This window comes from Leucopleurus acutus, assembly GCF_964270905.1.
Source record: "Leucopleurus acutus genome assembly, chromosome: 8".
Lineage (NCBI taxonomy): Eukaryota > Metazoa > Chordata > Mammalia > Artiodactyla > Delphinidae > Leucopleurus > Leucopleurus acutus.
In genome coordinates this window covers 19,073,722-19,088,102 of record NC_139151.1, presented here as the reverse complement: position 1 = coordinate 19,088,102, position 14,381 = coordinate 19,073,722, and the positions used below count along the sequence as shown (strand labels likewise).

At 54.2% G+C, this 14,381-nt stretch overlaps 1 protein-coding gene across 2 annotated transcripts; it reads left to right on the top strand.

The window, feature by feature from the left end:
• Window positions 1-511: 511 nt before the first annotated feature.
• On the top strand, window positions 512-13,375 carry HTR3A (5-hydroxytryptamine receptor 3A; the record flags this gene model as incomplete). 2 transcript variants are annotated; one of them, XM_082844117.1, is made up of 9 exons in its annotated part: window positions 512-578; window positions 2,894-3,060; window positions 4,052-4,096; window positions 6,230-6,339; window positions 7,725-7,894; window positions 10,180-10,340; window positions 10,661-10,871; window positions 10,982-11,203; window positions 13,077-13,375. In XM_082844117.1, 9 exons carry the CDS (start codon window positions 512-514, stop codon window positions 13,373-13,375), a joined length of 1,452 nt encoding a protein of 483 aa, XP_082700243.1. The 2 variants fall into 2 exon arrangements, with proteins under 2 accessions (XP_082700243.1, XP_082700244.1); XM_082844118.1 differs by having other exon boundaries at window positions 512-586; window positions 2,917-3,060.
• Window positions 13,376-14,381: the final 1,006 nt, after the last annotated feature.

The following is a 14,381-nucleotide window of genomic DNA, read 5'->3' as shown; positions in this document are numbered from 1 at the left end:
GTCACCTGTGGAGTTAAAGCATGGTCCTCCTGCTTCTCGGACCCCACCCCAGCCTGTCCCAGCCCGATGCTACCGAGGGGCAGAAATGAAGGCAGCAGCCTAAAGCACCTCCCAGTGGACAGGCTGCACCCTTGCTCCAGGAGCTCCTGAAGCCCCCTGACACCAAGTTGCTCCTTGGGGAACATGGCCAGGCCACCTGGCTGAATGGGTGGACTGAGCTCTGGCCGCATGACATCAACCTGGTGGGCTCCCCTCTCACTGGCTCCCTCTTCTTCCTTCCCCGCCCTGAAACCTGATCCAGCTGAAGGATTGATTGCAGGAAAACTTGGCGGCTTCCCAGCCCTGGTGGCCGGGGCAGTGCGAGGCTGCAGCCTCCGAAGGTGCAGTGAGCAGCCAGCTGGGAGAGGCAGGCTGGCTGGGACATGAGGCTGGCAGAGCGCAGGCAGACTGGTCCTCAGCAGGGCTCACCCTGAAGGCCCCTCGAGGCGTCCGACCCCGCGAGAAGCTCGCCATGCTGCTGTGGGTGCCGCAGGCGCTGCTTGCCTTGCTTCTGCCCACGCTCCTGGCCCAGGGAGAAGGTAAGGAGGCCGTGGGGAAGCACACAGGACCTGCTGGCAGCTACAGAGGTGGGAGAGGGGATGCTTGGCCCCTCCAAAAGTTGAGGGAAAGAGCGTTTTGGAGTGGGTGGGGCTACAAGCAAGTTGGGGATCTTACTGCATATGAGCAGGAGAGGATTTTAACACACTGGGATCCAGCTAGAAATTGGGGATGTTGAACGTCGGGTGAGAGCAGGGCTTGCAGAGAGGGGCCCTGAGCTGTGTGGGAAATGCTTAGACGGGCATGGGACAGGGGCTCCTCTCTTTTTGCCCTGCCCCCAAACTCATCGAAGGGCAGCTGCAAGGGAACTTTGAGCTCATTTGGTCCACCCTTTCTTGTTATAAATGGGAATGCTGTGGACCAGAGACGGGGAGTAATTCACTCAGGGTCACACAGCTCCTCAGCAGTAGAGTGGAGACCAGAATGAATGTCATCATGTTTCCCCAGCTTCACTGCTTTCGTTGCATGGGTTCTCTAAAGTTCCTTCCAGGGCTAACCTCTAATAGCACCAAACTTTTCTCTGCATTCCCCCACCCATCCCTTTCCGCCTCCTGGGGACACAGGGCATTTTGGTCACAAAAGGATCCATTTCCTTTCGCTGCAGACAATACTTGTTCCCCATTTGGAAAGGTTTTTCTCTCCATCCAGAGCAGGGTTGAAGCTGGGGCTGGGGCACATTTAGGATGTGCTTAATTGAACGGATCTGAAGGGCTTCTGGGCACAATGGTTTTCCTCCCATGAGCTGTCGTTTGGGGAAACTCAGCCCAGGATGAGTAGGCCTGGGCTGCAAGTTAGGACTGTGGTCTGGAGTTTCCTTGGCTGTAGAGAAGCTCTGTCCCTCCCAGCATTGGTCCTTTGCTCTGAGGCCTGCAGGGCCCAGACTTGTTCTGTCCAAAGTGATCAGAGTCCCAGACAGTAGGATCTGAGCTGCCGTGTAGTGAAGACACACAGGGACCTGGGTTTGAATTTCAGTTCCTTCCCTTGCAGGGCACGGCACTCGTCTTTCTGAGCCTTGGGGGGCCTCACCAAGGCTTCTGAGCCTTACCTTCTTTATCTATAAATGGGGTGTCACGATACTCACTCCAGTGGGCTCTCCTAAGACTGCAATGAACAATATGTTCATTGATATTTTTTCAAAGGGGACACTCAATAAATGTCCTCTTGCCTTCCTCTCTCTCTGCTTTTCTCTGCCTTTCTGAGGGAAGCTGAAAGTTTATCAGGGGCAGGTGGGTGAGGGGCGGGAAGGGGTTCTGCAGGACCAACTTGCTGTGGAGGTCCACACATGATAGATGAGATGGGAGAAGAGGCAGCCTTGTCGAGAGAAAGCCGGGCCTGCTGGCCCCTGGTCTGTGAAAGACCCTGGTCTCCCTCTGCCAGCCCCTCACGGCCTTGCAGCCTGTGCCCTGGTCCTCCAAGTTGTTCCCCTCCCCGACCCCGTCTTTCACCTTCATATTTCTGGCACCTTTTGGGAGGTGCTTCTACTGTTTCCCAGACGGACAACTGAGGTGCTCATGAAGTCCCCAGAGAGCGGGGCTAGGGCCTAGGGGTTGGGGTTTCACTGTTTTATCTTTGCAGGCCTCCTGCTCTGGGGACCGTTTGGTTTCTCCTCACTTCCTCCACACCTCAGCCCAGCCCTCTTCCTAACCCCATCAAACCCGCCCATAAAGCTACCCTAGAAGGAGGCCTGGCAAAGCCTCCCCAGGAGTTTCTGTGAGTGTGGAGAGGGGGCAGGGATCTCCTCTGGGTAGATTTTGCAGGAGGGAGAAGGAATGTCCATAGTCACTGGATGCCCCCCCTTTTCTCCTCGCCAGTTGCGGGCTGGGGTCAAGGGGACAGTGTGCTATGCAGACGCTGAGATGTGACCTTGGCTGGGACTGACCCTCGGCAGACCATTGGGCTTAGAAACTGTGCACTTGGGGACACACTTTCCAGTATCACACCCGAGGGCCAGCTCCCCTCTATCTCCCAGAGCCCCTCATGCAGGGCCCCGTGGGCCCACCTCCTCTGGGCAGGCAGCTTCTCTCAACCCTTCTGAGCCCTTGGCCTACTTGAGACCTCACCTGTCTTGTGGCACCTGTGTTCACAGCCCAGCTCCCTTCTCATGTAAGTGGGCGCCTAGGCTACCCTTAGGAGACGGTATCTTTGGATTTGGGCATGCTCTGGTGATGGGAATTTCAGCTGTGGGAGTATCTGGGAAGGGTGAGGACACTTTCCTTTTAATAGCTTTCAAACCAGGGCCAGAGAACTGGGGGAGACTCAGGCTCTGTTGTCTGATTTGAACTGTTCTCCTTCCCAGCCAAGCACAGGCGGAGCCCCCAGGCCCGGAACGCCTCCAGGCCAGCTCTGCTGCGGCTGTCAGATCACCTCCTGGCCAACTACAAGAAGGGTGTGCGGCCTGTGCGGGACTGGAGGACGCCGACCACGGTGTCCATTGATGTCATCGTCTACGCCATCCTCAGCGTGGTGAGCGCCTGTCCCCACTGCCCGGCTCAGAGGTGGGCCTTCTGGGTGGGAGGCCATGTGAGACCAAGTCACCCCCAGGCAACTCGGTGGGCATTCAGGCACCCACAGCACCTGTGCTCTGGCACCACGGCTCAGGACAGCTGCCCAAACCAGAAAACTGGGGTCACCTTCATGGCTGCCCCTCCTGTACCCTACAGCCAGCGGGTCACTCAGCGCATGCGGTTTTCACAATCGTACCTACCCGTATGAGCTGTGTGAGGGTTCAGACCGTCCTATTCGTCTCTACACCCTTGCTGTCTTACACACGTCCTTGGTACATGGCGGGTGTTACTAACTCGTCGTTGAGGAATTAATCCTAAATAAATCAATTAATCAATTACTGACGTAGGGTGGGGTGCACTGCCCAGCCGAGGAGGTCGGACATTGGGCAGAGATAAATGAGAGGATATTGCGCGACTCAGGGCACTGCACTGGGGTGGGACGGGTGGAATGGACTTCTCTGGCTGTCTCTACTAGAGTCAGTTGGCCGTTTCAGGAGGGGATCGGGAATTGGATCGAAGGGAGGGATCGCGACGGAGTTTTCATCCTGTGCGGTTTTGTACAGCTTGACTCCATGCTAGCGTAGGAGATAGACACACATATAAATGTACGGCTACACATCTACATGACGCGGCTATATGTCTTCTATCGTTATCCTCTATCGTGTTATAAATGTATATGTAAAATACACACAACAGAATAGAAGATAATAGAAGACACACACACGCACACGCACACACATGTTAAAAAAGAAATCACTGGACTTCTTTCTAGGTGTGTCCTAGTAAAAAACCAACTCTTCCTGGCTCACCCCTTTTCCTCCACCTCATTTCCTCACTCTCACTTCCCAAGGGAACAGAGACACAGAGCGGCAGCTCCTGCTGGGGTTGGTGTGCGCAAGGGGCCTGCAGCCCACAGGGCCGCCTACGCTGAGCTCCCGTTCTTTCCACAGGATGAGAAGAATCAGGTGCTGACCACGTACATCTGGTACCGGCAGGTGAGCTGACCAGCCCCTGCCCCTCCCCCACCCCCATTTCCTCGGACTGGGGCTACTACATCTCAAAGGAGTCAGGATCTCAGAGGCCTTGGGGAGGGGAGGGGTGGGGAGGGAAGAGGTGGGAGGCCTACTCACGAGATCCAGGATCTCCTGGGTCTGGACCCCTCTAACCTCAGGACTGGGAATAGAAGGCGGCTTAAAGATTGGTGGGGCTTCCCCGGTGGCGCAGTGGTTGAGAGTCCGCCTGCCGAGGCAGGGGACGCGGGTTCGTGCCCCGGTCCGGGAGGATCCCACATGCCGCGGAGCGGCTGGGCCCGGGAGCCATGGCCGCTGAGCCTGCGCGTCCGGAGCCTGTGCTCCGCAGCGGAAGAGGCCACAACAGTGAGAGGCCCGCGAACCGCAAACAAACAAACAAAAGAAGATTGGTGGAGGAGGGAGCCTCCCCAGCCTGGTTTCTGAAGCTTTTCACAGCCTCGCAAACGTGCTTTTCCCACCTCTGTTGCCCAGACACCTCGGTGACTGGCAGCTCGGAAGGCAGTCACTTTGCTTTGAAAGAGCTCTAATTGCTAGAAAGTTCTTCCCTCTTGAAAGCCAAATTGGATGACAACCAAATTGGGTGATTGAAACAGGATGATTCCATCCAGTTAGTCTCCCCATCCCCGGCCATTTGCCCGCTCTTCCGGCTTCTGAAGGGCATCGCTCAGCCACTGGTGTGTGGGGGGCTGCGAGGCCTTGGCGGCATTTCTGGCTTGGAGCTGGCGGGGGAGGGCAGGAGACAGTGCGGGCTGCCGTCCACAGGCTGGTCCTGCTCTGGCAGCCCCTGAGGCTGTGGGGAAGACATCAGAGCAGGAGGGGACACCAAAGTGATTGAAGAGAGGACAGCAGGAGGCGGGGGACAGTTCCTAGAAGTCAAACCCGAGAGAGAGGCTCTGAGGACACACGTGGTGTATGTGGGTCTCTGTTAAATCCCTCCCGCTCCTCATGGGACAGGGAGTGCGGTGGAGGAAGAAGCCAGAATACTGATTCCTGACATCCTGCCCCCTTTCTGCCTTAGCGAGATCTCTTAATACACAGCACACCTGCCTCAAGAGAGGGACCCAAGCCAGAACAGGCATTCTGGGGCTCCTTCCCCAGGACATCTGGCTTAAGTCCCACCTCTGGACCTCTAGGGTCACTTGTCTGCTCCAGCAGTAGGAGATGCCGATCTACTATGTACCAGCAGCTGTGCTAAGTTACCAAATTAGACCCAGGTCCTGCCCACAATGAGCTCATAGACGAGTGGAGGCCACAGACACGTGACCACAGCAAGATAGCCGCTCCTGTGCAGCAAAGAGAAGATGCCAATTGTGGGAGCGAAGAAGAGGCACTAAACTCAGCCTGGGGAGTAGGGGTCATGGGAGGCTCCTGGAGAAGGAAACAGACAGATTCCTTGGTTACATCTGGAAGGATGAGTAAGACTCACCTCGATAAAGAAGACAGGACTGCAGTGTGGGGGGAGTAGGATACGCAGCGATGCAGAGGTTTTGACAATGTTTAATTCCATGTGGCTGGAGCGTAGACTCCACAGAGAGCCATGGCAAGAAAAATGAGGCTGGAGAGATAGGTGGAGGCCAGATCAGGTGGGCCTTTGTTGTCCATGATCCTAATGGCAGTGGAGCTCCACTGAAGACTTTTAAGCAAAGGAGTGACATGATGAAATTTACATTTTAGATCAGCCATTCCGGCAGGATAGTGGAGGAGGCATTGATCAAAATTTAGTAATAACCATCTCCACCCTGTGAGGTGCATGCTATTATCCCTGTTTACATACGTGGCGATCAAGACCCAAGAAGCAGTTTGTCTAAGATCCCTCAGTTGGTGGCTAGGGGGTTTATAACATTATTAATGATTGAATACCTTCCCGGGGAGAGGCTGCATCCGTCTGTGTTGTATTCGCATGTAGGGATGTGTGAGTACAGAGGTTGGGGGACATCTGGGTACCGCTGAGTGGTCTGGGTGCCACTGACACCCAGATTCTCCCAAGAAGATGCCCACCTGTTGCCTGGGCTCCAAGTGGTGAAGTTGGCCCGAGTTGCGGACGACTTGGCCTGAGACGGACGGGGTAGCCTGTGACCGTTCCTGTCCCTCCCCTAGTACTGGACTGATGAGTTTCTCCAGTGGAACCCTGAGGACTTTGACAACATCACCAAGTTGTCCATCCCCACGGACAGCATCTGGGTCCCAGACATCCTCATCAACGAGTTGTGAGTACTGTCATCAGATGCTGGGCAGCCAGGGGGCGGGAGACAGGATCACTGCTGTTGCATTTGAGATGCCCCACTAGACCTGCCGAACCATAGGTAAAGTTGAATCAGGCCCCAATTCCCCTTTGTCTTTTTTCTCCCTTTCCTTTCTTTTTAGAAAACTCCTCTTTTTCTGTGTCTGATGTTGAAACTCTGCACTTCTTGGTCCAAGGGCCCCCTTCCCCGGGAAGGGAGGCCAGTGAATGAATCCACACTGAATCATAATAGTCTAACGAGGAACGGCTGCGTTTTTAAAAGGGACAGTTACATTACTGAAAGGAATGAAGTGCTAGCGGTGGTTACGCTCCTGGTCACGAAGGAGATTTGGGGCCGGGAGACACTCAAACTTTCAAGTCACACATGTGCCTCACTGACCACAAATTGCACCCCCGATATGAAGTGGGTCCCACCAGCCTTTATTCCTAGCCGCCAACATTCCTTCTCCCCATTCTTCAGGCTCCACTGCCTGGGTTTCTGAATCCAAGGTCTGGGAAGATGGCTGGGGAGATACACAGAAGGAGAAGGTGGGGGGGGGGCAGTTGCCCTCCACCCAGTACCCCCCACATCACCCAGTTCCAGGGGTGCCATTCACCTTGTTATTTGGGGAGGCAGCTGACTCAGAGCCCCGGCCTTGCATAGCTCAGGCTGGAGGGATCGGGGAGCCCCAGTTTCTGGCTGGATCTCCAGCTTGAACAGTGACGTAGCCTTGGTCTTGACTTCTCATCTCTCAGCCTGATGTCGCAGAAGGCTCTGCAGGCTCAGGGTCCGAGGCTCAGCCGCAGTGGTTGCTTGGGAGAGCCCGGCCCGGCGTTGGCTGATAGAATAGGATGAAGTTAGCAGGACTTTGCTGTTTTGTTCCGATTCTTCTCACTGATCTTGCCAGTTCCTTCCCCCCTGCCCCACCCCGGAAATGATGGTTTTCATTTCATAGGACTTCTAGGGATGGAACCCAAGGTCCTGCTCTCCCACCAAGCCTGCTCGTCACCATCGGGCTGGCGATCCTGGGGGCTGAGGTCTGCCCAGCCCGGGTGGGGGGCGCATGGGGACAGCTGGGCATTCTCCTTACAGCCCATGGCTTGGGGGTCCATGGACTCCTGGCCTGCCTTTTGTGGTGAGGTTGCCAGGGGAATAAATGAGAAATGCCCTTTACTGCTTGGAAAGTGGCCTTGGCAACGGCAGGTGAGGAAACCTGAGATAGATAAGAAGCTTGGAAAAACGGAGGCCAGACAAAACTGCCAGGTTGTCTTGCTGCCTAGACCCTCCCTGCCGAGTAGCTCAGAGACCTTCAGACTCCCACGGCTTCACCTGCTTCTTGAGTCCCAAACCGACCCCTCTTCCCTGGCCAGTGTGGACGTGGGGAAGTCTCCAAGTATCCCGTACGTGTATGTCCGGCATCATGGAGAGGTCCAGAACTACAAGCCCCTCCAGGTGGTGACCGCCTGTAGCCTCGACATCTACAACTTCCCCTTCGATGTACAGAACTGCTCGCTGACCTTCACCAGCTGGCTGCACACCAGTGAGTCTGTGGGCTTCGGGAGGCGGGAGCACACGTTGGGGGCACCCGGGGTGCCTGCTTGAGGAGCACACCCTAGGATGCAGTCTCCCTCTTCCAACTTGATCACCCCTTGTTTTTTAATGTTGCTGAGCCTCTGTTTCCTTATCTTCCAAATGGCACTACCATTGTTGCCCTTGTCGCCTCCCTCAGTTGTCATAAGGATTGAATGAGACAGTGTAAACTGACGGCAAGATGCTCAGGGACAATTCTTTCCCAATATCACAAGTAGGATCTGGCACGAAATGTCTTTCAAATCCAGCCACTTCTCCACTGATGGACCCTCCCCCCAGTGCAAGCAACCCTCATCTCCTGCCCAGGTTGTTGCAGTAGCCTCCTAGCTGTCTCCACCCATTCATTCTTCCTCTCTCCCCCGCATTCAGGCTCCTCACAGCAGCCAGGGAGATCTCATTAAAATGCAGATCTGATCATGTCACTGTCTGCTTCCCTGAGACACAATCCAAATCTCTTACCTGGCCGAGAGGCCCCTGCAAAGTGTGGCCACCCCTCCGGCCTCACCTGGCGTGCGCTCCCCAGCCCAGCTGCCTGCCTTCCTGGGCCCCAGAGCCCCTTGCTCTTCCCTTTACTCACATGCTGCTTCCTCTCCTAGGCCAACGTGTCCCTCCCCCTCCCTCCCCCTTTCCCCTTTCTGCCCCACTGCCCCCCCCCACAGCTGGGCCAACTCCTCTACAGTCCTCCTAATCACAGTGTCCCCGTCCGTGCCCCAGGAAAACCCCCTCTCATCCCCCAGATGAGGCATCCCCAGCACTCAACTTCTTAGTCTCCTGTTCTCCCCACTTCTAGTCGCTTGTAAGGACTTGTTCAATGTCTACCCCTCCAGATAGAAACTTAGAGAGGGCAGCGACATGATTTCTATCCACCATTAGATCCCCAGGGCAGTGCCGGCCCAAAGGAAGACGCTCGGTAAACTTTTATTGAGTGGACAAACGTTAGGTGCCCAGTATGGTCTGGTGAAGTGAGAATTGCCCTACTGCAAAAAGGCATCCTCCAGTTCTATCCTGATTTTATTGCATTAACTGTAAATGGCAAAGGTAATACCTAACTCCCTTGAACAAAAGCCATAATTACAGGGACTTCCCTAGCAGTCCAGTGGTTAAGATTCTGCCCTTCCACTGCAGGGGTTCGATTCCTGGTCGGGGAACGAAGATCCTGCATGCCACGCAGCGCGGCAAAATAAAATTTTTTTTAAAGCCGTAATTACAAATAATCTTTGATCTTTGACGTTTACTCTCAGTCCCAAAATCTTACCAACAACTCCCCACACCAAGATTTAACAATTTTTCAGTACAAACTTCACATAATATGTTCTTCCAGATCCTACTCTATCCTTTGAATATATACACATACATACACATCTATGGAAAGTGCCTGGAAATTGTCTTATAGGTTTTTATTTTACATAAATGTAAAATATTTCATGTTCTATTATATACTGGTATCTGAGCCTTTTTACTCAACAACAGGTCTTGGACATTTTTCCAAGTTACTGCAGATTTAGCTCTTCCTCATAAATTTTGACTGCTGTAGAATAGCTTATGATTTGGACTGCATGATACCTTATTAAGCATTTTCCTGATTGGTAGCCATTTAGATCTTCCCCAATATTTTGCTGCAGTGGATACTTCTGTCCTTTTGTGCATATGTATATCTGTTTCTCTAGTATTGATACAGAGCAGTATAACTGCTGTTCTATAAGTGAGTATAATAATAAGTGCTTATTTTCCTAATTCACCTTGAAAGACAGGCAGCTCTATCAAGGCAAAGGTGAGGAAAGCTCTCTCTTGCTCATTGTCTAAATGAGAAATTCTAACAGGAAACCTAGAAAGGTGCTTGAAGGGCTGTGTGTGTGTGTGTGTGTGTGTGTGTGTGAGAGAGAGAGAGAGAGAGAGACAGACAGACAGACAGACAGACAGACAGAGACAGAGATAGACAGAGAGAGACAGAGACAAAGACAGAAACAGAAACAGAGAGAGAGAAGAGAACTTCCTAATAAATGGTTCGCTGGTTCTTCGCACTTTGCTGTGTTCCCACCCAAGACTTCGTCTCCCTTGTTACAGCCCCACTGCGCAGACAGGTACAGTGTGCACTATTACCTCATCGTATAGCTGAGAAAGCTGAGGCTGAAGATTAAGAGCTGAGGCTTGAGCCCCACCGCGTGGGTGCTGCCCCCCCACCACAGGCACACCCCTGGCTCAGACTCCAAAGCTGCTTGATTTCTCCTGTCTCAGTCCAGGACATCAACCTCTCCCTGTGGCGTCTGCCGGAAAAGGTGAAACTGGACAGGAGCATCTTCATGAACCAGGGCGAGTGGGAGCTGCTGGGGGTGCTGACCCAGTTTCAGGAGTTCAGTATAGAAAGCAGCGACTGTTACGCAGAGATGAAGTTCTATGTGAGTCGGACAGGATGCGGATGTGGGTAAAACAATGAGTAAAGTCACACCCAGGTAGACTTAAGGAGGCATAGCCCTTTCCCAGCTCACACTCTTCCCTCAGTGAAGTAGGTGGGGAAACGCAACTGAATTGTCCTTCACTTCTCCTGAACACCCACAAGCCTGGATCTGGAGGCGGAATATGGGGTCTGCCCGTCTCCTTCTCCGAGCCATCCAGGCTGCAAGCCCCACGAAGCAGGGGGGTCTGGGATGGGGTGGTGGCTCCTGGGTGGAGGACCCGTCTGCTCCCGGCTCCCCCAGAGCTCCTCTCTTGGTCCCAGGTGGTCATCCGCCGGCGGCCCCTATTCTACGCGGTCAACCTGCTGCTGCCCAGTATTTTCCTCATGGTCATGGACATCGTAGGCTTCTACCTGCCCCCAGACAGTGGCGAGAGGGTCTCCTTCAAGATCACGCTCCTCCTGGGCTACTCGGTCTTCCTGATCATCGTGTCCGACACGCTGCCGGCCACGGCCATCGGCACGCCCCTCATCGGTAAGGCCTGCTCCCGGGGAGGAGCTCAGTGCGACCGAGGAACAGAGGAACCGGCCCTCTCCCACCTCCCGTGTGTGTCCCCCACCCCCGCCCCACCCCGGGGTGCACAGGTGTCTACTTCGTCGTGTGCATGGCTCTTCTGGTGATCAGCTTGGCCGAGACCATCCTCATCGTGCGGCTGGTACATAAGCAGAACCTGCAGCAGCCAGTGCCTGCCTGGCTGCGGCACCTGGTCCTGGAGAGAGTCGCCCTGCTCCTCTGCCTAGGGGAACAGTCGACTTCCCGGAGGCCCCCAGCCACCCCCCAAGCTGCCAAGACCGATGCCTGCTCAGGTGAGAGAGGGAACCTCTGGCCTGGATGCAGGGACATGGGAGGGGTTCTCTGGAGGGCTAGCCGGGCCAGAGAGCCTGGGCAGGCCCTGGGAAGCGGGTACCGTCCTGCACAGAGAACCCACGGTGGACTTCAGCCAAAGGCATCAATCAAACCCTTTCCTCACCTTCGTATTTGCGCATCATCCCAGGTGGGGACGGAGGGGGGTTAGGAGTCCCAGAGGCTGAGCAGATCAGGAACTGAGACCTCTGGGCTGAGGGTGGCCTCTCCTGAGATGGATCCCCAGGCGGGGGCGTCAAATGCATGCCTCTCGGGCACTTAGGGGACAGCTAGCCTCACGTGGTTCAGCACTGCACCCGGGTTCCTAACACTCTCTCATTAGAAACAGCCAAAGACCAGGTCCATTAGAATTTCAAACACCTATAAGGCAGAGGGACAGGGCACAGAGGGACACTAAATTCCTCATGCCCCTGAGGAACTTGTCATCCTTGCTGTTGGCGGCGGCGGTGATTGGTTTGCTGGTTTCTTTCTTGAGCACTTTACCAGGTGTTTGCAAAGCATCGTCCGTGCACTATCACAGGGGATTCTCATGGCAACTCGAGAGGATCTTCACTCTAATTTTTCAATCAGCAAACGGAAGCGTAGAGAAGCCAAATAGCTTGCCCTAAGTCACGGAGCCAGGACCTGGTGAACCCACAATTTGAACCCAAGCCCACCTGACTCTAAGCTGGTGTTTTAAACTCTCCACCCCACTCCCCTCCTTGCGTCTTCTTCCTGGCTGGGGCCAGGCCTTTTACAGAAGATGTTTGGTTAATCAAAGACCATCTCGCGCGACAGCCTAATACCTAATTCAACTGCTCACCTGGGGAAGGTAGTGATGCGAAGGTGTATTTTCTGGTCTAGAAGGATTCGAAGTCACGGAGAGGAGGGCAGTGAGGCAATATGATGTAGCGGACAGAGCAGTGGCTTTGAAGTCCAGATACCTGGGCCTTGGTGGCTTCCCCTTTGAATGATGTTCCAGCTGTGTCACCACGGGCTAGTCGCAACCTCTCTGAGCTTTAAGCATCTTCATGTGAAGAGTGTGGTTGGGAATTACTCTTATTCTGCCTCTCTGTGGGGCTGCTGGGAGGCTCAAATGAAATAATGGATATCAAATTTCTGGGGAAGGCCCATGGGTTAAAAAAATGCATGGGAAGGATAAATATCAAATTCATGATCTTGGTGATGTGGGGAGGGAACGGAGCATGTGACTAAGGAGAGGTATACACGGATCTTCCACTGTACTGGTTTTCTTTTTTTTTTTTAACGAACCATACTTTATTTATTTATTTATTTATTTATTTTGGGCTGCATTGGGTCTTCGTTGCTGTGCGCGGGCTTTTCTCTAGTTGTGGCGAGCGGGGGCTACTCTTCGTTGTGGTGCGCGGGCTTCTCATTGCGGTGGCTTCTCTTGCTGTGGAGCATGGACTCTAGGCACGCGGGCTTCAGTAGTTGTGGCACGTGGGCTCAGTAGTTGTGGTGCACGGGTTCAGTAGTTGTGGCTTGTGGGCTCTAGAGCACAGGCTCAGTAGTTGTGTTGCACGGGCTTAGTTACTCCGTGGCATGTGGGATCTTCCGGACCAGGGCTCGAACCAGTGTCCCCTGCATTGGCAGGCGGGTTCTTAACCACTGCGCCACCAGGGAAGTCCCTGTCCTGGCTTTCTTTATTTGTTTAAGTTGGGTGGTGGGTACACAAATACGTAAGTTATTCTCTATGCTTTTTTGGTCTGAGATTATAAATAATAAAAATGTCTGAGGCCTTAGAAACCTAAAGGTCAGTGTTCAAGCAAGGCGGCTGGGCCTCCCTCCTTTGCCAATGCTCTGCCCTTCTTCTAGACATGGCAGACCACTGCAGCCATTTGGGGGGATCCCGGGACTTGGAGAAGACCCCGAGGGGCAGTGGCAGCCCTCCCCCACCGCCGCGGGAGGCCTCCCTGGTGGTACGTGGGCTGCTGCAGGAGCTGACCTCCATCCGGCACTTCCTGGAAAAACGGGAGGAGAGCCGAGAGGTGGCCCGGGAGTGGCTGCGCGTGGGCTCCGTGCTGGACAGGCTGCTCTTCCGCATCTACCTGCTGGCGGTGCTGGCCTACGGCGTCACCCTGGTCACGCTCTGGTCCGTCTGGCAGTATTCCTGAGTGGGTCCAGCCCAGTAGGGGGTGGGTAATGAGGCTGGTTAGGCCGGGGATGGGGGAATTTCAGGGCCCAGGGGATGCCAGGGACCTTCTCAAAACACATAAACAGTTCCATGCCTGTTTCCAATGCCAAGTCTCTCAGCAATCCCGAGACAGGGCCTTAACCCTTCCCCTAAAAACTTGGTGTTTAAGGCTCTTACATCCTCCACTCTCCTACAGGCCCATTATGGCTTTAAAACACACTCTCTTAGATCAGGAGAAATCCACGCATGCCCTGACTTCACTCTATCTAAGCATCAAGCCTCAGTTTCCCCATTGGCGCTCCCCTGAATTGGCACCTTGGAATCTGCTCACTCCCTCAGCCTTGTTTTGAGATGGAAGGTAAACCAGCTCTCTACCACACGGGCCTGATAACTCTGCATCAGGTTTAGCCAACCCTAATGTCTCTCTGTTCACTTCGCCTCTGGCCACTTCCCTGCACATCCATCAGATGGGGGAGGCGGGGTAATAAAATGCTATGAAGCCCCTAAACTCTCTTCTTGACCATTTGTCAGCAGCTGGGTGGGTGGAAGACGAGGTCTGAAGTTGCTGGTGGGAATGAGGTTGGGGAATTATCTGTGGTTTCAGATGTATGACGCTCTCTGCCCCAGGAATTAAGAAGTGACCAAACAGTGGCTGTTCTGAAAAAGACACAATAGGAGGTGGGATTCAAGGTGCGAGGGTCAGGACCATGAACACAATGCAGAGGTGGGGAGGAGGGTGCTCAGTTCTGTGACCTCCTGGAAAGATGCTGGAAGGGTCTACACAGTCCTGCTGTCATTCTGGGCTCACGGTCTCTTGGTGAAGCTGGAAGCCAGCTCTCTCCCTGCAAGAACATCGGCACCACAGCCAGCACCCACTGGGTCGGTGTTTGAAAGCAGAAACTGCTAAGTCTTGAGTTTATGTTTCTCCTTTGGGAACTCTCAGCAGCCGGCCCCTGGCACATCCACCAGAAAGCAGGACCATGATG